The following is a 21,095-nucleotide window of genomic DNA, read 5'->3' as shown; positions in this document are numbered from 1 at the left end:
TCTCCTTTCTAATTGAAAACAAAATAAATACTACACTTTGATCCTCACCCAACGGTCAGTAAAACTTGAGTCACAGACCTCAAAACACATGCAGATTGAAAAACCCATAATATAATACATAATTTCGGAAAATGACGTGTTTGACAATATAAACTTAATGTGATAAAAAAATGTGTAAAGACAATAAAAATGGTTTTATTTTATTTTTTTTAAATATTAAAGAACTATTTAGAGTCAATATTTATTCAGTATTATGCATGTAATTGGAAGAAAAACATGCTTAAAATTGTGTTTAAACTGATACTTCTATGTGTTCAGCCCTTGTTCCAATCACTGCCACACCTTGATTAACAATCCTATTTTTTGAATGCCTTTGTGTGCCTTGCTGAACCGCCTCCTTCCATTTTCTTTTTATTAACCTCACTTCCTATACTGTTGATAAACCTATATCCTATTTTTTGTTATAGTTTTTCCTCTTTATGATTAACAATCCTATCTCAGATGGTCTTTGTGTACCTTGGTGAACAACTTTCTCTCCATTGTTTTTCTGATAAACTTATTTCTTTTAATGTTTTTTTAATCTTTTTTTTTTACTTTCTATTTAAAACTTGTGAGACACAGCTTCTGCCTCATAAAAAAAAAAAAAAAATTACCCCCTTTTTGGCAAGTCCAGATTTCTTGGCACCAAGCACAGACTTTCTAGGTTCAGTTTTCACTTGTGATGGGGATATACTCAATGCCGCTTCCACGCTAGGACCATCATTAGGATCTATGAAAATAAATAAAAATGTAAAAATAAAACTTCCCTGCAAAAATCAGGATATCCCAAGAACAAAAGGAATACTGGTTAATGGTAGAATGGTTCTTACCAGTGGTTATTTGTGTTACATTTGGGATGTTACCGTTATTGATTGGCTGGGGTTCGGAAAGTCTGCAACTGTCTGTCATGCCATTTGTAGTGGCAGTGGAACTATTGTCATTGTTGTTAAGTGTTTCAGTATGTTCTTCAAAGAAATCAATCTCCTTCTCTTGTGTTGTAGGCGTCTCTGTGCTGGCATGAACGTCTAAATGAAGCTGTGGAGGAGGAAGAAAGAGAATAAGAGTTATAATAATTGGGAGATGTAATTTAATGAACAGTATTACAATTTGCTAAATGTGGCTTAAACAACAACTTCAAGTCTAGGAGACGCACAAGACAGGAACATCCTATCATCAAGCAAGATGAGCACTTCGGCTTAGTGTTTCTTAGTTAATTAAAACATTAACCAAATTAGTGTTTTAATTTGGTCAGGCTCATTGTCAATTAAAATTGTCATAGACTCTTGAAAATTCAATATGTTATTGCTATACATCTTATGAGATGAGTGACCAGTTTTTATGATTTCAGGTTCAAATTAACAGCTACAGCAGGAATTGGAATACACCCTACTAAAGCCTGATTGTCACAGCTGGTGAATTTCAAAAATGCAATCTGGACGTGAGGACACTTTAGGAGTATAATATGCAATAAAATTGTTTTCAACTTATAAAAAATGCCACTTAAACATATGGACTGCTTCAGATTGCTTTTGTTGCATGAATTGAGCATCAGTTTTTCAGTGGCATAAGAGATTCAAGGAAGGCAGGGAGTCTGTGAGGAATAATGAGATTTGGGAGGAGTAAGGAAATCAGAACACCAGAGTTGATTGGCCAAATATAGAATTTCATAGATAAGGACCGTCGTGTGTCTATAAAGACAATAAGTTCAGTTTGATGTCAGTGTGGGAACTGTATACACAATTATTCGCGAGGAATTAAAAATGCGGAAGATTTGCACAAAGTTTGTCTCAAGGGTGCAGACCACAACTCCATCCATATCACAGACTATTTGACCAAGATGAGCATCAAGACTGTTCCTCATCCTTCTTATAGTCCAGACCTTGCTCCCTGTGACTAAGCTCAAGAAAAACCTTAGAGGCTGTCGTTATAAAACAATGGAAGAGATGAAAGAAGCTATGACAAGAGTCATTGACATGTTCATGCAAGACTTCCATGAGGCCATCCAGAAGTTGTTGGAATGGTACAATAAGTGCATTGCAGCCGGAGGAGATTATTTTGAAGGGGGACTAGAGTTCTGTGTGTATACTATCAATACAAGTGCCCGTACAAAAAAGTCTGGGATCCTGGATATGACCTAAAACTATATCCGATGGTGAGGTCCCACCTTGCGGGCCTTGAGGAGTGTGGAGCTACCCTTTAATTGCCATTGCTCCCAGGTCCACTCTGACCCAGAGTGATAGTACCTGTTAGGTCCCAACTATGGGTTAAATAGAATCCGACTTAAAAAACAAATATACTCCATTAAAAATCGTTCCTCAAAATAACTAGATTCGGCATTAAATAACCTGAAAAAGGTTGATATGCCGTAAAACAAAACCCAACCAACCAAAAAAGTCTGGAAACTTATTGAAGACTCCTTGTATCTTAATTTGGAAAAAAATAAAATAAATCAAAAAATTTTCTTTGATATCAGTTGTTTGCCATTAAAAAAATAGTTTTCAGAAAACTTACCTTACAATGAGTGTTTTTTCTTAATTTGAATTTTCTTAAAAAAATCTTGTAAAAATTCCTTGCATTTTTTGTAAAAAAAAAAATTTTTTTTTCAATGAATTATCTTTGTTATAAACAATATTTTTCATTGAAAAAAAAAAAAGAAAAAAAAAAAGCTAGCCAGCATTTGCGGAAAAAAAAAAATCATGAAACTTCTGACACCTTCTGGTGTTTTACATAAACTGTCTGAAAAATTCTGATGCTAGCACGGTCCTTATTTTGCATAAGCTCCGATTTCTAATTTGTAAGTTTGTTACTGAAGGGAAGAAAACAAGCACGATTGTTACCTCCAAAAGAATGAAACTTTTTTTTTTTTTTTTTTTTTACTCACATTCATCCCTAACAAAGCATATCACCACTTGAACGTAAGAGGTTACTATTTGGGACCATGCCTAGAAAAGATTAACAAGATATTGGTTTACATTACATTTAAACTTCTGCATATCAGTACAGTCAGGGAAGCAGGTAGAGAATACCAAAGTCTAACAGTTCAAGGGAAGAAACTATTAAAGTAGAAAGCTTTCTGGAACTTAGATACTTCAACAGTGAAGGGATACGATCATAGCCTACGCAGTGGACGCATATATAGCACTTGTTTATATTACTATTCTTATCTTTGTCATTTTCATATTTTGGCTAGTTTAACCTTTTACCTTCTTACAAGTGCATTTTTCTGAAGTTGAGAACCTATTTGGAATTTTAAACTGGATTCTTTACTTAATCCACTAATGTTCTTGTTTAGTCGACTGGGGTAGATGTTATTTTTACTTATTGCTTTTAGTAAGGAGATTCTCACTCAGGAACCGAGATGGACTTTCAAACTAAACCCTATATTTCATGAGTTTACTATCAGACTATATATGGAGTACTGTTGTTATATTTGGGCTGGTGACTGTTCCATTTGAGGGTTCTTGATAAATTACAGGAACGCGTCTAATCTGATTGGCTTCACCCTTCTTCTCTGCAACCTATCTCTCACAGATGAGATGTTGCTAGTCTGTCTTTTCTACAAATACTCTTATGGCAGATGTTCTTCAGAATTGTTTGATCTATTCTCTGCTTCTTTTGTTCCAGCTTATTTGCCTCTAGTGGTCTCCATCAATTCGCTATTTTAATACTTTATTGCAATGCAGCTTCCTATTCCAGTAGCTTCTTATCAAACTCTTTCCACTAACTGTTTTCCCTTTACCTATAGCCTTGGTTGGATCAATTAGGTTTCACGAACCCCCAGAAAATAAGCAACAGGAAAGGGATGACTTTGGGTCTACACTGGTTGATATTTGACGCAAATAGAAACCATAAACAAACATGTTTAATTTTTCATAGAAAAGGGGGCATAATAAAAGAAGGGGGCATTAAATATTTATTCTTTAATGTAGAGTGCATTATATTATTTACATAACTTTAATAAACAAACACAGATAAAAAAACAAAAAAAAAAACTTGGGCTTTTTATCCGTTTTATGGATGCCACAAAGGTTGAAAGTTAAACCCAAAGTCGTCCCTTTCATGTTGCAAATTTTTTTGAGGTTCTTGAAAGTTAATTGATCACCTTCGTCTCTTCCTATCTTTGCAGTCATCTTTGCAATCATCTTTCCTGAAGCTATTTTCATAAAGAAATTATACGTAAAATGCTTTTTCAATTTAAATCGAAAGATTAAAAGTTTAACTTAAAAGTCACACACACATGCACAGAAGAGACGTTGCGAGCCTGTCTGTTTTATCGTTATTTCCATGGCAAGTGCTCGTCTGAGCTCCATTCTCTGCTCCCCCCCCCCCGCCAATCTTTCACGAAAAACACCTGACTAGCTGAAACCACTGTCAATAATTTTCCCCACTCTTTATCTGTGCCTAAATCCAAACGTAGATTCCATGAACAAAGCTTCTTTCTTAGAACTGCACAGCTGTGGAACTCTCTGCCGCTTGCCTGTCCCCCCCTCCCGACTTCAACTTGGATGTCTTCAAGTCTAACACAAATTCCTGATGAACCACCCCCTTAAGTAATGACACCTATCAAATTCCCAATACTAACTATTACTACAATACTATCCCACTGATTTGTGTGCACACAATAACCCTTATTCCCAAGTGGCTCCTGGTCCTTGATAAGTGGTGACCCCCCATGTAAAAAAAAAACAAAAAAAACACACACACACACACCTGAAGATGTGAAAAAAAAATCCAAAAAACAAAACATCATTCTTACTTTAGTTCCATGCATTTTCATCATCGAATGCGCCTGAGAGACAAGTTTCTCTCTGTACAGACTGGCGGCTCGACTATGGTATTTCTGCTGAGCATCATTTGTGGTGCAGCCATGTTGACGGAAGAATAGTGTCTAAACAAAAGAAAAAAACAAAAAAAAAAAAAATATTACAAATACATTTTTTATAGAGAAAAGAAAAAACAGTTGGAATTATCAAATACAATCATTGATTTAAAGTTCTACTTCTATGATATATCATAAGTCAGACCGTGGTATTTTCTTCTATTATATGTCTGTGTTTGCATGCCCAACTAAAACTAAAAAAATACACAACAAACACCTGGAAACCTGGTATTTTTTAAACTAGCATAATTCTGGAAAAATGATATATAAAATTAAAAAAAAAAGCAATTCATTCTGTGGGGGTCATTTGTGTCATTGAAGGTTATCAATAACAAGCCGAACATACAGGGTCCCCCTCTCCACCAGTGAAAAATTTCTTTTCACCATGACTAATGTTTGTGGAAAATTTCAAAAATATCCAAGGCATCATTATTGAGAAAAGTGCGAACAAACAAACCGAAATGAGTTACTAGGTCCAAACACACCTCTGCCAGGGCACCAATTAAACTAGCAATACCACACCATTTTTTTCTTTAGATTGAATGAACTCAAATCAAGCATTATTGAAAAGAGCATTAAAAAAAAATAAAAAAAAAAAAAAAAAAAAAAAACAAAGAAATATTTTTAGTTTTTTTTTAAAAATCGGCCTAATAGAACTGGAGTTATGACCATTCAAAGTATCAAAAAATGTTTTGTTCACTGGACATTTTGCCTTAAGTCAATCCTATTCAAATGCTTATAAGCTTGCGACTAAAAATGGTAGGAAATTTGCACAATTTACAGACTAATCCATCTTTAAAAAGCTATATCTTCAGATCTTTTTATGATCAGTTGGCATTATTTACGGCCATCTCACTTGGTAACTTATGGACTAATTATCATATTTCAGTTTCATTTTAACGGTTTTAAGTAGAAACATCATAAAAAAACAGCTAAAAAAAATGGTAAGTAAGGCTTTATCATCATATGAAGTTTTATTCTGATGGGCATTATCATTTGTTATTATAACATCATGAAAAATACAAGATGGCGACCGGGAAATCCAAAATGGCCACCATATAAAATATGGCTTGTAGCATATCAAATTAAAGGAAATTTTGTACAGATGAAGATTATGTTTTCAAGTACATTAAACTAATTAGCATAATTAAGTTTCATTTTAATGGCTTCCAGTCGAGCATCATAAAAAACAGTTAACAAAAATGGGAGGTAAGACTATCATCATACAAAATGTATTCTGACGGACTAACATCTCATCATTACACAGTAAAAGATCCAAGATGGCAACCAAGAAATCCAGGACGGCCACCACAACATGCTTCAAAGAAATTAAAATATGGCTTGTAGCATATCAAATGAAAGGAAATTTTGTACAGATTACAATTGTTTTCAAGTTCATTAAACTAATTAATTTTTCATGGCTTCAAGTTACTGTGACAATTATCTGGTGAGTTTCTATGACTATTTTGAATAATTTTTTTATTTTTAAGTCATTTTCGAGACTTCAAGATGTCTCAACCATTTTTTTCTTCTCATGTAACACCCGACACTTGTTTTTTGGAACATTTACAACTACAAAAATTTATTGAGGTAGGTAGAAGAGTAACTTGCCTTTGGTAACATTTATTTGTTTTTTGGCCACTTTTTCATACCTCTGTGGATAATAAAACAAACCTAATAAAAGTTATTCTTTAACTTAACTGGATAAGTGGTCTGTGTGCTTTAGCTCATTTAAAAGCATGGTCATTGTCGGTCGTTGTTTTCCAAAGAATTTATTTTTGAAAATATTTTTTGCCCTTTCCATAATTAAAAGTGTTTTCTAAATAACAAAAAGAAAAAGAATATTTTATATTTGTAAGTTAGTTGACAAACACTTGTTAACAGATTTTTTTTTGTGTGCGTGTCTTGGCACACAAAAAATTCTTATGTTTATATGCGGTTGTCACTATTTCTGCTGACTCGTGCATAAAAAGTTTTTATCCGATTCTTTTCAAATTTTAGGACAAAATAAATTAATATATTCGCTATCAATTAGCATTTGGACAGTTTCTATCTTTACTTATCTTTGTACTACAAAGCATCAACTTCGTTTTATTTGCAACTCAAAACCAATAACAAAAAAAAAAAACAAAAACAATGTTTATTGTCGGTTATTCTTTTTCAAACAATTTTTTTTTTTTTAAATATTCTTTTACTTTCCATAATTAAAAACTTGTTTTCTAAATAACAAAAATAAAATGAATACTTTATGTTCATAAGTTATTTGACGAACACTTGTTTACAAGTTTTTTGTCACTACACACAAAAAAATCTCATGTTTATATGCGCTTGTACGACTTCTATCGCCTCGTATAAAAAGTTTTTATCCAATTCTTTTCAAATTTTAGGACAAAAGAAATTTAATACATTTGCTATTAAATAACACATGAACAGTTTTTATTTTTACTTATCTTTGTACTACAAAGCATCAACTTTGAGATATTCTAACTTTTGACTGGAAAGACATACGTCTGGTGTTCAAATTCCATAGTACAATTCTTTTCCCTGATTAGCTAAAACAACTAGAAACGTTGATGGGTACAAATTCTGTTTCGAGTATTTATGTGAGCACACCCCGACCACTTATTTGTAAAATGTGATCTACCGCCAGCGGGCATCCTATGCTGACCAGTTTGGTTGTTAATAATCAAATTTAAATAGCGATTTCTTCAAATATACAAATCACAACAAAAATATTAAAATACCATTTTAAAGTAAATTTTATTATGAATCCTGTTATATAAGTTTTATTTTAATGGAGGAAGGAAAAATGTACTTATTGATTTAAAAACTATGAGTTTCAAATTAAGTAGCAGTGTATGTCTTGTCTAGTGCTGAACGTTATGTGTCTGGTATTGCTAATTAAACCTGATTTTTAATCTTTGCGTGTGAGTACAGGCCAAAAAATGAGATAGCATTCACTTGCTTGAATTGAAAATTATTTAATTTATCATTCAATTATTGTCATTTCGTCGCAAAGAAAGGAAGCAAGGGAAATTTAGTTTTAATCGTGCTCTGGAGGCATCCTTAATTTTATTTTTTCACTCCTTAAATAAAAAAAAAAAAAGAAGGGATTTCTCTTCTGGTGAAGGTTTGCGAGAAACTTCTATTTAGTTTTCTATGGTGTCAGACTATGCTGAGTAGCCCTACTAGTTATAATATTCTGCTTGTTCTTTCCTTAGTTAATGTTATGCTATGAAAAAGGCCAAATAAGATTTTTGAAGACAGAACTGCTTAAACATTATGTAAAAAAGGGAACATTTGAAAGAAACAGGGTTAAAAAAGGAAAAATTGTTTGCAAAGAGGTGCCAAATTAAAATATTAAATTAAAGATAGTTTCTTACAATGTGATTTTGTTTGTAATGAACTGTGTAGCATAATATTACTTTCTGAATATTTATTAGTAGTTATTAATTTACCTTATTTAGGTCGGTTCTATAGTTAAAACAATGAACACTTCATAGGGCAGGAGCTGCTAAAACAGTAGTGGTTGATGGGCAGAAATCAGAGGCCCACAGTATTAATGCTGGAGTCCCTCAGGGGTCCATCCTGTGCCCAACTCTTCCTGATCTACATCAATGATCTCCCAAAATATATACTTAAATCATTCGTTGACATCTATGCTGATGACACGACCATCTATGACAACACATAAAAGGCCGTAAATGACAAAGTTCTGATTCTTTCTCTTCTGATCTTGAGCGCACGGTACAGTGGGGGAAGAGGTGGCTGGTTACTTTTAATGCTTCTAAAACCAAGCTCCTATCTTTACATCAACGCTCTGATCCCCATCTGGCATCAATTGAAATGGATGGCTCTTGCCTTGGGGAGGCTCCATGTTTTGACAAGCTTCTGGAATTGACCTTTACTCCTGATCTGAAATGGAACACATCAAGTCTGTTGCCAAGGTTGCTGGAAAAATGGTGGGATCCTTCTACCGCTCCAGAAGATATCTCACTGCTGATGCAATTCTCTATCTATATAAAAGCCAAGTACGTCCAAGGATGGAGTACTGCTGCCAAATCTGGGCAGGAGCTGCTAAAAACAGCCTATCCTGCCTTGACAGAGTACAAAATAGACTTTGTATCTTAGTGGGGGATGCTCTTTTCTCTTCCCTGCAACCTCTCTCCCACAGAAGAGATGTTGCGAGCCGGTCTGTGTTTTATCATTATTTCCATATCAGAGTTCCAATCTCTGGTCCCCCCTCGTCAATATTTCAGAAAAAACACCCGTCTAGCTGAAACCACTGTCAATTTTCCCCACTCTTTATCTGTGCCTAAATCAAAACAGATTCCATGAACAAAGCTTCTTTCTTAGAAGTACACGCCTGTGGAACTCTTCCGTTTGCCTGTTTCCCACCTGACTACAACTTGGATGTCTTCAAGTCCAACGTTAACAAATTCCTGATAAACCGCCCCCTTAAGACACTTTATTAAATCTCTATTACTAACGATCACTACGATATTATCCCATTGATTACTGTACACGCAATAACCCTTATCCCCGAGTGGCTTCCGGGCCTTAATAAGTGGTGACTACCATTAAAAAAACAAAACACTTCATAGAAATGTTAACTCATTTTCTGTGTGTTTTGATGGGTTTTTCTGTCCCGAAAAACTAACTTTGTGCAATTCAGAAAAAATATCAGTTTTATCAAAACATTTGTTCATTAACTATATTTCTTATTCCGCGGAATTTTAACAGGTTTTACTAGTTAGGAAATATGTATGTTGATAAACTACTATTTACCGTATTAGTGATTGGTTGTAATGAATATTTATATGTAACAGAATTATGCTTGGAATTCCTCTTGCTAATAACATGCTACTTAAAATAATGACTTGTAATGCACTAAATCGTAAAAATAACGAAAACAAAATAAAAATATATAAACACTTTTTCTTTAATTCCATCTAGCATCAGTTATCAATAATAAGATATATTAGAACGTAAAGAAAATTTATTTAAACAAAAATTTTTTTAAATAGAATTATTTTAAAAACGGTTTAAATTATATTTATTTTGATATTTTTAAGATTTAAAATAATTCACTTAAACCCCCCCCCCAAAAAAAAACAAAGTTTTTCTTTAAGAAACATTTTTTTTTTCTTTTTACATTTATTATCTTACCTTACAAATGTTAGTTTTCACTTTATTTGAATTGCAATGTAAACATTTGTTTCAATATTTGAAATTATCCCCCCCCCCAAAAAAAAAGAATCCAACACATTCGGACTAGCAGTATATCTTCACACTGGCAATATCGGGAGCATACCACTAGTCACAGATAACAAAAACAAGGTGCTTGTCTAGAATTCTGCCTAGATTAAAAATCAAAAATAAATAAAAATTTGTATGAAGTATGTCCCTGTGATGAAACAAAAGTTTTTGTTACAATACCTTTATTTTATAAAACATTTTACGGAGCGTTTTTCACTATCACTTCAATTACAATCACTTGAAAACAGTTGTCTTCTTTTCAGAACGAATACAAAATGGAAAAAAGCAAATTTGCCCAATTTTGTTATTTCAATTCAAGCTAGGCCGAAAAGATGCTGAAATAGCTTGCAATATCAATGAAGCGTTTGGCCTGGGACCACTACTGAACGCACAGCACAATGGTGGTTTAAGAAATTATGTGGCGGCAATGTGTCTTTAAGATGATGAGTGTAGTGGTTGTCCATCAGATGTTGATAATGATCAATAATTTAAGAGCCGAAGCTAATCCACGTACAACTGTTTGAGAATTTGCTTCTGAATCAGACATAACGTATATGACGATTTCCAACCACTTGAGAGATTGGAAAGACAACAAAACATGATAAATGGGTGCCTCATGAATTGAACGACAACCAAAAGAAACTGTTACGAAATGTCATCTTCGCTTCCTTTATGCAACAAGAACAACCCGTTTCTCGACTAGGTTATGACTGCGAGTCATTTATGACAACTGGCAATGCTCAGCTCGGTGGTTAAACGCTGATAAAGCTTGACAACACTTCCCAAAGCCAGAGTTGAAACTAAAGGTCATGCTGACTTTAGTGATGTACGACCGATCTGATCCATTAGTTTTTTTGAATGCAGGCAAAACGATCTTGGCAAAGCAGTACTGTTAAGAAATGGATGAAATGCATCAGAAACTTGAACAACATCCAACAGTCAAATAGTCAACAGAAAAGGCTCGATTCTTCTCCATGATAATGTCCAACCGCACATTTACTAAACCAACCCTGCAGAAGTTGAACGAATTGGGCTACGAAACTGTCTCATCTGCAATACTCTCCAGACCTCTGACCTACAGACTACCACTTTTTCAAGCATCTCAACTTTCTGTATGAGAAATGCTTTAAAAACCTAAGCAATATCAAAAATGCTTTCAGCAAGATCTTTACGTTATTGGCATAAATACATTTGTTTTGCGTTGGCAAAAGTATGTTGATTCTGATAGTGCTTATTTCGATCAATAATTTGTTTGAGCCAAGATATATTCATCTGAATTTAAAAGTTAAAAACTGCAAGAACTGATTATATATATATATATATATATATATATAAGCTGAACATTTGTGTGTATGTCTGGTCACGAATAGGCTCCTATATGGTTGACTATTATAGAAAACTGATCACATAATGATAGAAGATGTATAGAGACACAGGAATGGGTATGTTTGATCTGGCATAATGATGATTCATTAAAATTGTGGGGTCTGCGTACGTGCCTAGTTCACAAAGTATGGAAATAAAAAATTTAAAAATTAAAAAAACGTTTACAAGTGTTTTTGATATAGATGTATATAATAATACTTTGATAAGTATGTTTTAACTTAAATAAGGATGATATAATAGAATTGTGGGGTCTGCGTTCACGCCTGGCCTCCATAGAATGGAAATAGGCACAAACTTTAAGACTTCATATCTATCTGCGCAAGTATACTTTGATAATTATGTTTCAGTTTGAAGAAATATGGTATAATAAAATTATGGGGTGTTCGTTTGTGCCTGACCTCCATAGAATGGAAATATGTCACAAAGTTTAACAAGGTTTTTTAATATAGATCCACAGAATATTGTGATAAGTGTTTCAGTGTGAACAGGTATGGTATAATAAATTATGGGGTTTATCTATTTTATTTTTACTTTCATCATATTTTGCTTTGGTTTTGATACTCCCAAATTCGAAGCTATCTCTTTACAACCCTTCCTTTTCATAACCTATCATACTTTCCTAAATCAGAGTCAATTTTCTGTAGGCTGTTTTTGAACCCAGTCAACGACGGGTACTTTTACTAGTATATATATATATATATATTTATATTTATATAAAATGGATTAATAAATTCCAATGAAAGAAAGATGTAAGGGAGTAGTCACCAACAATGTATATTTTTTAACAATATTTTATTATTCCGTGTCTTGGTTTTTCATTGCGAATTATGTTTGGACCGTCTGAAACGCGCGTAAACGATTTCAATGACTTAAAAACATTATTACAATGATCCAAACATAATTCGCAATGAAAAACCAAGACATGGAATAATAAAATAATGTTAAAAAATACACATTGTTGGTGACTACTCCCTTATTTAAATATATATATATACATACTAGCGAGAGAGAGAGAGAGAGAGAGAGAGAGAGAATAAATGACAAAAAGTTATATTCCAAAATTCATGATGTTGACCATCTTATAATCTATTCCTTTAATTCAGTTGACTTATACAATTCTTGACAGTATCTGTTTCATAGCACAAAATCAATCAATTATTAGAGAGAGTTTCTCCATTTTTGAAATACCTTCAAAATGCATGCAACATGTGCATACACTTTTGCAAATGCAAAAATACAATTGTAGGAGGGAGGGCTAATCTATTGATTGAAGTTTCACTGGTAGTTTAAAATCAATAAATACTTATTTTATTATTAGTACCAGCAAAGGAAAATTTTGTTTAAGGACCTGTAGCGCAGTGGTTAAAATACTTGGAAAATCAATTGTAAAAGTGATATTCTCCTGAAGGTTGAAGGTTCAAATTTTCAGTGTGGGTGACCGAGAAATACAATTGCGAATTTAGAACCTCTATCCAGTCATGGCTAACGGAACAAGAGCATGCTATACCCGTGAGGTAAATAAAGGATTCCTTTTGAAATTCTGTCCAGATTCCTGAGTTTGACAAAACACAAAGTCAGAGGTTACATCGACTGAAACGTTGTGAAAATGACACTGAAGATGAGAACAGTAGTCCGATGAATCCAAATAATACTAATAATTAATCCCCATCTCAAAAATTTAGCGTGACCCAATGATGGAGTACTGTTGCCACATCTGGGCAGAAGCTACTAGAAGCTGCTTATCCTGCCTTTCATAGATTAGTGGAGGATGCCCTTTTCTCTTCCCTGCAACCTCTTTCCCACAGAAGAGACATTGCGAGCCTGTCTCGGCTTTATCGTTATTTTCATGGCAAGTGCTTGTCTGAGCTTCAGTCTATAGTCCCTCTTGCGAAATTCTCACGAAAAACACTCGTCTAGCCAAAAACACTATCAATAATTTCCCCACACTATCTGTGCGCAAACCTAAACGTAGATTCCATGAACAAAGCTTCTTTCTTAGAACTGCACACCTGTGGAACTCTTCCGTTTCTTGTTTTCCAGTTGACTTTTATCTGATTTTATTCAAGTCCAATCATTTCTTTCTGATAGGCTTATAAGAGTAGTGGTTGATGGGCAGAAATCAGAAGCCCACAGTATTAATGCTGGTGTCCCTCAAGAGTTCATCTTGGGCCCAACTCTCTTCCTGATCTACATTAATGATCTCCCAAAACACATACTTAAATCATTCATTGATATCTATGCTGATGACACGACCACCTATGGCAACACATCAAAGGCTGTAAATGACAAAGTTCTCTCTGATTCTCTCTTCTCTGACCTTGAGCGCGTGGTACAATGGGGGAAGAGGTGGATGGTTACTTTTAATGTATCTAAAACCAAGCTTCTATCTTTATATCATCAACGCTCTGATCCCCATCTGGCATCAATTGAAATGGATGGCTCTCGTCTTGGGGAGGCTCCATGTTTTGACAAGCCTCTTGGATTGACCTTTACTTCTGATCTGAAACGAAACACGTACATCAAATCTGTTGCCAAGGTCGCTGGAAAAATGGTGGGATCCTTCTGTCGCTCTAGAAGATATCTCACTGCTGATGCAATTCTCTATCTATATAAAAGCTAAGTTTGTCCAAAGATGGAGTACTGCTGCAATATCTGGGCAGGAGCTGCTAAAAACAGCCTATCTTGCCTTGACAGAGTACAAAATAGACTTCGTAGCCTAGTAGAGGCTGCCCTTTTCTCTTCCCTGCAACCTCTCCCCACAGAAGGGATGTTGTGAGCCTGTCATTGTTTTATCGTTATTTCCATGGGAAGTGCTCCTGAGCTCCAATCTCTGTTCCATCCCTCTCCAATCTTTCACGAAAAACACCCGTCTAGCTGAAACCACTGTTAGTAATTTCCCCCACTCTTTATCTGTACCTAAATCAAAACGTAGATTCCATGAACAAAGCTTTCTTAGAAGTGCACGCTTGTGGAACTCTCCTGTTTGCCTGTTTCCCACCTGACTACAACTTGGATATCTTAAAGTCCAACATAAACAAGTTCCTGATGAACCGCCCCCTTAAGACACTTTATCAAATCTCCATTACTAGTGATTACTACGATATTATCCCACTGATTACTGTACACGCAATAACCCTTATCCCCAAGTGGCCTCCAGGCCTTGATAAGTGGTGACTTCCTTAAAAAATCATTGGCTACATATGTGCATACATGTTTCAGTGGAATCCCAATTTAAGGATAACGCATCATCAAATCAAAATTCTTTTTTGATCTGATGAAGTGTTATCTTTGAATTGGAATTCCACCGAAACATGTACGCACATATGTAATCAGTTATGTTTGTATAATAAACGGACTATATATATATATATATATATATATATATATATTTCTTCACACACACTATTGGAATCTTTAACCAAATAATTATTTTTATAAGAAAATCATTATCAGGGACTTGTTAGTCATTTCTTTACTGCCAATTTTTTTGTTTTGAAAATAATTCAGTTTTTTTGCAGATAGTTCCCAGCTAAACCTTTCCAATGACGAGGAGTTCCAGTTGAATAGTGAACTTTGGATAAAAAACAAACAAACACTAAACACGGCCAACAATCAAACGACTAATCTTAAAGACATTACTGAGAGCAAAAGGACTCTTTTTAGTGCCTGCGAAAATCCGTTGGTGTCGAAATCATGTTACCACACAGACTTGGAGTCTGCACGTCTCTGTACACCTGAGCTAAATTTGATGATATATGCGTGGTTCCAGCATCCAGTGAATGTCTGAATACTTTTAAAGGAGTTCAAGATTTACATTTGTGATTCCAGTTTGAAATCGCAGCTAATTTGTAACCCACTGCTACTGTGGACAATAGTCCGTGAGAGTATGGTTAAATATATATATTTAAAAATATGTTGTATTATTGATTTAAATAACGGTAAGACGTTTTGATGATAATATACGAGTGAGAAGTGCAACCCCGCCCAACAAAGCCCCCCCCCCCAAAAAAAAAACAAACAAAAAAACTTGCATACTTATTTAAATATATTAGTAGTTATTTAGATAGGATATCCAGCATAATCATGTTGGCACACCGGTTCCCATTAGATCATCGAATTTAAGCCACGTTAAACCTGGTCAGTACTAAAATGGATGACCATTTGGAATACCAGATGTTGTATGTGCTCTCTGCTTATCTCAGCATTGTTTTCAGTCTAGCACTTTTCCTTGCCACGGGACTCAAGCAATACAGATTCAGGAGAGGTGTGGTTGGAGATTGTGCAACCCTTGCTTCACAATTACACATGCAAATACCCTTACAGGGGATGCCCATTGTCTCTTGAGACTGAACAGAGGCATTGATATGGTAGTAGTATGAAAATATACTTATGGCAAAAAAATTACGAAAAAACGTTTTTGCTTCATTCTCAGGGGAATCCTCAGGCTAATATATATAATCTATTAAAATAGGGAAATCTGAAAATAATTTACTTTTTTTTCATATCTGCTATATGTGTTTTAGGTCATATGGCCCGCCTCAGGCAGATGTTATAAGATTCAGAGGGAGAATGATCATAAAGTCATTAGTTTTTATCACCTTATTGATTTTTTTCTTTTAATGGTGTCTTTATTTTATGGGTGCATTTATGTGTGTGCATCTATAAACTGTGCTTTTGCATGTTAATCTGTATTGGTTTCGTTTGATATGTATGTGTGTACTTGTGCTTTTTTTTAATGTGTGTTGGTGTGTCTGAAAGTGTTTTTTATTAGTCCATTTTATGTGTGCGTATGTATAAGGCACTTATATTTTTATGATATTGGTTTCTTTGTGTGAACGTTTCTATATATATATATATATATATATATATATATACACACACACACACACACATGCATACACACACACACAAGTTGAAAAATCGGAAAACACTGTGGCAAACTTACTGCGTTTCCATTGCCTCCAATTTGCATAGATCGCAGCTGTAACCATGTCCAACTGGTGTCCAATTGAGTTGAACGAATGAACGTGACATGTACGCCAAGGGATCTGTGCACTGCCGAGCAGTCAATGCAGAGAAACACGCCATAAGTGACACTTGCCCAAGTGGGATTGTTAAGACCACAATCAAAACATTGCTGAAAGAGAAAAGGAAAAATTAATGAGAATTCAAAACAAAAACAAAAAAATGGGAAGAAATAGAAAAAGTGCCATTTAAAAAAAAAAAAAAAAAGTTTTAATTGACAACTGCACCCCCCTCATTTTTTGTTTCCAATTTTGTGATAGATAAGAGAAAAATGAAAATAAAAGCTATTACATAAAAGGCAGTTGTCTGTACATCCAGCTGAAATTTGAAAAATACACAACACTCCTACAAAATTGGTATTTTTTAAATTGGTTTACCCCCCTCCCCAATATCTATAATTCAGAAAGAAAAAAAAAATTTTTTTTTTGAGGTTCAAACGATCAATTATATATACATGAAAATGATTTTTTTTTTTCAGAGTTATCCGTGTGTGTATGTGTGCGTGTCCAGAGAGAGAGGAATACGCTGGGCGAAAAAGAAAAAGGTGATAAGGATGAGAAGGGAAATGAGGTGGATAGAAAGACAGTGGGATAGACGCTGTGTTACAGTTTTGTCCTGGGCAATGTTGGGTAGCTTTGCTGGTTTATTATATATATAAAATTATTTTTTAAATAGATTTTGAAAAATAAATTACGGCATCATGTGATCATTAAATAATTGAACTAAATTGTTATAAAACTATAATTATATAAGGCTAATATCATTTCATCTTTGTTGGATGAAGAGAGCTAAAAAAAAAAAAAAAAAAAAAGCTAAATTAAAAATTTTTTTAAAAGTAAAGCAAGAAATTTTTCTATTTAATAGAATAATTCCAAATTTTGAAGGATCATATAGTAATTCATTTTGTTTTTCAACTATTAAAATGGTAGATTTTAATAAGAATGTGAAATGCATTCTGGTAGATTTAATTTCATAATTAAATTATTTTCCTTAAACAGAATCTTAAACATTTGCATCAGTGCTTTATTTTCATTTTATTTTATTTATTAATAGTAAAAACAAAATAAAAAAACAAACTAAACACAAGTTACATAGAGGCAAGAAATACACACAAGAAATTATCCCATACTTTTCTAGTCATTTGTGTTAAAATTTAGCATCTGTATAACCAATAATGTGTAATCCTGAATAGAAAACTGGCAGAACTCCTCACTAACACTGCAATTTGCATCAACAAATTCTTATAATCCTGAAAGGAAAACTAACAGAACTTCTCTTCACTAACACCGCAATTCAAAACACCAACTTTCAATTTTTATGTTTTCTCTCTCAGCTATATAGCAGCAAAGTAGAGAAAGAAAATCCATTTATCAATAGCTTGATATAGGAGTTTTGGGTGTTTTATGAACTCGGCGTCTCAGGTAGTTTGGCCATGTACAGAGTGCCACCTCTTAGATGAACTCAATAATACACAAGGCTACCCAAGAGTTGAAAGTGTATGGAAGATTAAGAAAGGCCTGGCTGGAGTTTGTGCAAAATAACTTAACCGTTGGTAACTGATTTTCATATAAGTTAGTACCAACAATCAAGTTATTTTGCACAAACTGAAGCCAGGTCTTTCTGGGTCTTCTGGCTGAAAATTATATGGAAATCTGCCCTCTCGAAATAAATCAAGAAAAACTAGTGGAGACAGTGCTGCTTTATGGTTCACCAGTATGAAACTCAGCGAAAAAACTTGAAAGTAAGTTAGATGGAACTTATGCTAGACTGCTCCGGACAGTGTTAAACAGTGTTAAAAGAAAACACACCCAACCATTAGATGTCTATGGTCGGCTGCCCAGGATCTCTTCATTAATAGAAAAAAAAACAAAACACAATATGCCGGATATTGTTACAGAAGAAAAAATGAGATCGTCAGTGATGTGGTACTGTGGGATCCTCAATCTGGAACTATTAAAGTAGAAAGACTTGTCAAGACATAAAAAAAATTGACAGAAGACACTGGCTTACAACTTAAAGATCTTCCTAAGGCCATGGAAGATAGGGACCTGTGGAAGGAAAGAGTCAATTTGGTCCGGGCAATCCACCCGATACAATGATGGTTGATAACTGATATCAATTTTATGAATCAGACGATATGAAGAACAAGCATAACCGTTGCCTGGTGTTGGAGTGAGACATTCGCAACACCTTATGGATATGCAACGTTGAATGAAATCAAACCCAGCATATCAGCTCTGATGCTCTGCCAACGAGGTTATATACCAATCTGATCATTGTCAATACAATAAAGATGGACAAGTGAGAATTGGGTGAGGGAGTCACACTCATCTTCATACAGCTTCTAACACCTCCCTCCCTTCCGTAGAGAGGATAGCTTGCAAAGACTGGCAACAGCTGGCATTGTTCTAAATAAACTTTTTGATATTATTTCTTTCAAGAGTGTTCAATACAGAGCATTATATTAAAGAAACTTTGAATGGCTGTACAACTGCAATTGTGTATCGATCCCTGATCTCATCTGGCCATTCAGAACAGCCTATTGTACTCATAGATTAAAACAAGATTAAATTTGAAACTCTTTTGTATTTTATCTGTAATTTGAACATTGTAGAAATGAAAAAGTAGAGAAAAGGAGTTTCAGGGTTTAGAGGAGGATTATGAGGGAGAGGGGGAGGGAGTTATTCATTCCCAGGGAAATGTTAGATAAAAACTATAAATTTATTGAAAGCTACAATCTATGGTCCCTCCCTGTAAAACGTTTGTAACAAATACTCGTCTAACTACAGCAACTGTCAACAATTTCCTTCACTCTGTATCTGTGCCTAAAACTAAATGAAATTCCATGAGCAGAATTTCTTCCCTAAAACTGTCTGTAGAACACAATATTGTGCGACTGCTTCCCAGCTGACTAAAGCTAAGACTATGAGAGAATCTAGTTCCACCATTACTGATCACGTTTTCTCACCATCTACCTAACAATTAACCCTTATCTTAGGACTGCTGGGTCTTGATAAGCAATGGTCTGGAAAAAAAAAAAAAAAAAAATTAAATAAATAAAATTTACCCACCACAACCACACAGTGCTCAGCATATCTTTTTGCCCCATCCTCAAAATTGAATATACTAGCTTGTAGCTATCTGACATTTCCTTGAAACCGTCATTTTAGTATAAAATTTTTTTGTTGATTGCACATTTCTACAATCATACAGGAAAAGAAATTAAATTTTACTTTTTAATGCTTCATTATTCAAGTTCCACCAATAAAATTCAGGGGAGATAAATCTTTGCAGGTAAAAAATATTTCTTATTGCCGTTGCATTATTTGAGTCATTATCTAAAATAGTCTATAAATCTTATGTGGAATGAGGTTTTCCAAACAAACTCAAGACATTTTTGGTTTTTTAAATAATATGCTGGAAGGAAAAGTGATGTGCCAGATGTAGTGCCATTTAGGTCTAAACTTCCAAATCCGACTGGTGTGATATAAATATATACTAGCAGGGAGACTCACCGTTTTCCGGGATTGAATGAAGATCAAATTTTCCATCCTCTCATCTCTTCATTGTCATTGAAATTAGTGAAATTGCCCATTTTTAAATCAAATCAATTGACTGCCTGCTCTAGTAGGACACTCTTGCAGTGTACTGGAAAGAAGCTTCGCCTGCCTCCCTGCAGTGACTAAGTTCACAATACATTGTTTTCTACATTGCACTGTAGAGAATCTACTGCTGATTTTATAACATTTTCTATAAATAATGGCTTCACTTCAAGTCAAGTATAATGGTCCAATTGTGTTCTAAACAGAAGCATTCAGTTTGAATGCTCCCTGTCTTATCTGTTGAATATTATATATTATGAGGAATAATTTGCCCAGTGAAAAAATTTGCAAAAAAATTTTAAAGAAAAAATAATGATGTCATTCATCAAATTCCATCTGTGTTTGTTTACAATATTATGTCAGCTGATATTTGGGCTTGATGATGAATGCCCTGGAAAATTCACTTCTGATTAATGTTTAGTTTTAAAATATGCAAACAAAGAAATGATTTCTGGCGATTTTAAATGGTACCGCTTTAATTGTAAACTAACAGTTCAGCCCGGTTTTGCTCGGGCCCTATGTACTGTTCATCACTTTGTGTGCATATGTGTGTGTGTGTATGTATATATATATATATATATATATATATTAAAAAATGTGACTCATGTCCAGGTAACCTACATCTAAAATTTCGAGTGTTTAGACCCAAAATTGGTGGGTGAGTTTGGTAGAATCTGCAAAGGTCAACTCTTTCAACTTTGACCTCTTGCCAGACAAATTTTCGCCCAAAAACTGATTAAAAAGCTTGCTGCACGTTTGAACACTATGTAAAATTTCAAATCTTTAGACCCAAAATTGGCTGAATAGTTTGCTAGAGACCGCAAACGTAAAATCTTTTGACCTTTGACATTGAAATTTTCGTCCAAAAACCGATTACAAAGCTTGCCCTATGTCTGAATACACTT

General features: G+C 34.3%; 1 protein-coding gene across 1 annotated transcript in view; it reads right to left on the bottom strand.

Moving 5' to 3' along the window:
* The window catches only part of LOC145240001 (ADP-ribosylation factor GTPase-activating protein 2-like), a 114,852-nt gene that overhangs the window by 36,703 nt on the left and 57,054 nt on the right, over positions 1-21,095 (bottom strand). The window contains exons 2-5 of the mRNA XM_080103588.1: positions 16,509-16,700; positions 4,796-4,927; positions 870-1,074; positions 654-769 (exon numbers count right to left, since the gene is read on the bottom strand). Of these exons, the coding sequence (XP_079959714.1) occupies positions 654-769; positions 870-1,074; positions 4,796-4,927; positions 16,509-16,700 (645 nt within the window). The remainder of the gene's footprint in view (positions 1-653; positions 770-869; positions 1,075-4,795; positions 4,928-16,508; positions 16,701-21,095) is intronic.

The sequence above is a fragment of the Euprymna scolopes genome, chromosome 19 (assembly GCF_053919585.1).
Source record: "Euprymna scolopes isolate OS-2025 chromosome 19, ASM5391958v1, whole genome shotgun sequence".
In the NCBI taxonomy this organism is placed as follows: Eukaryota; Metazoa; Mollusca; class Cephalopoda; order Sepiida; family Sepiolidae; genus Euprymna; species Euprymna scolopes.
The sequence above is the reverse complement of the archived record's forward strand: the minus strand, read 5'-3'. Positions and strand labels throughout refer to the sequence as shown.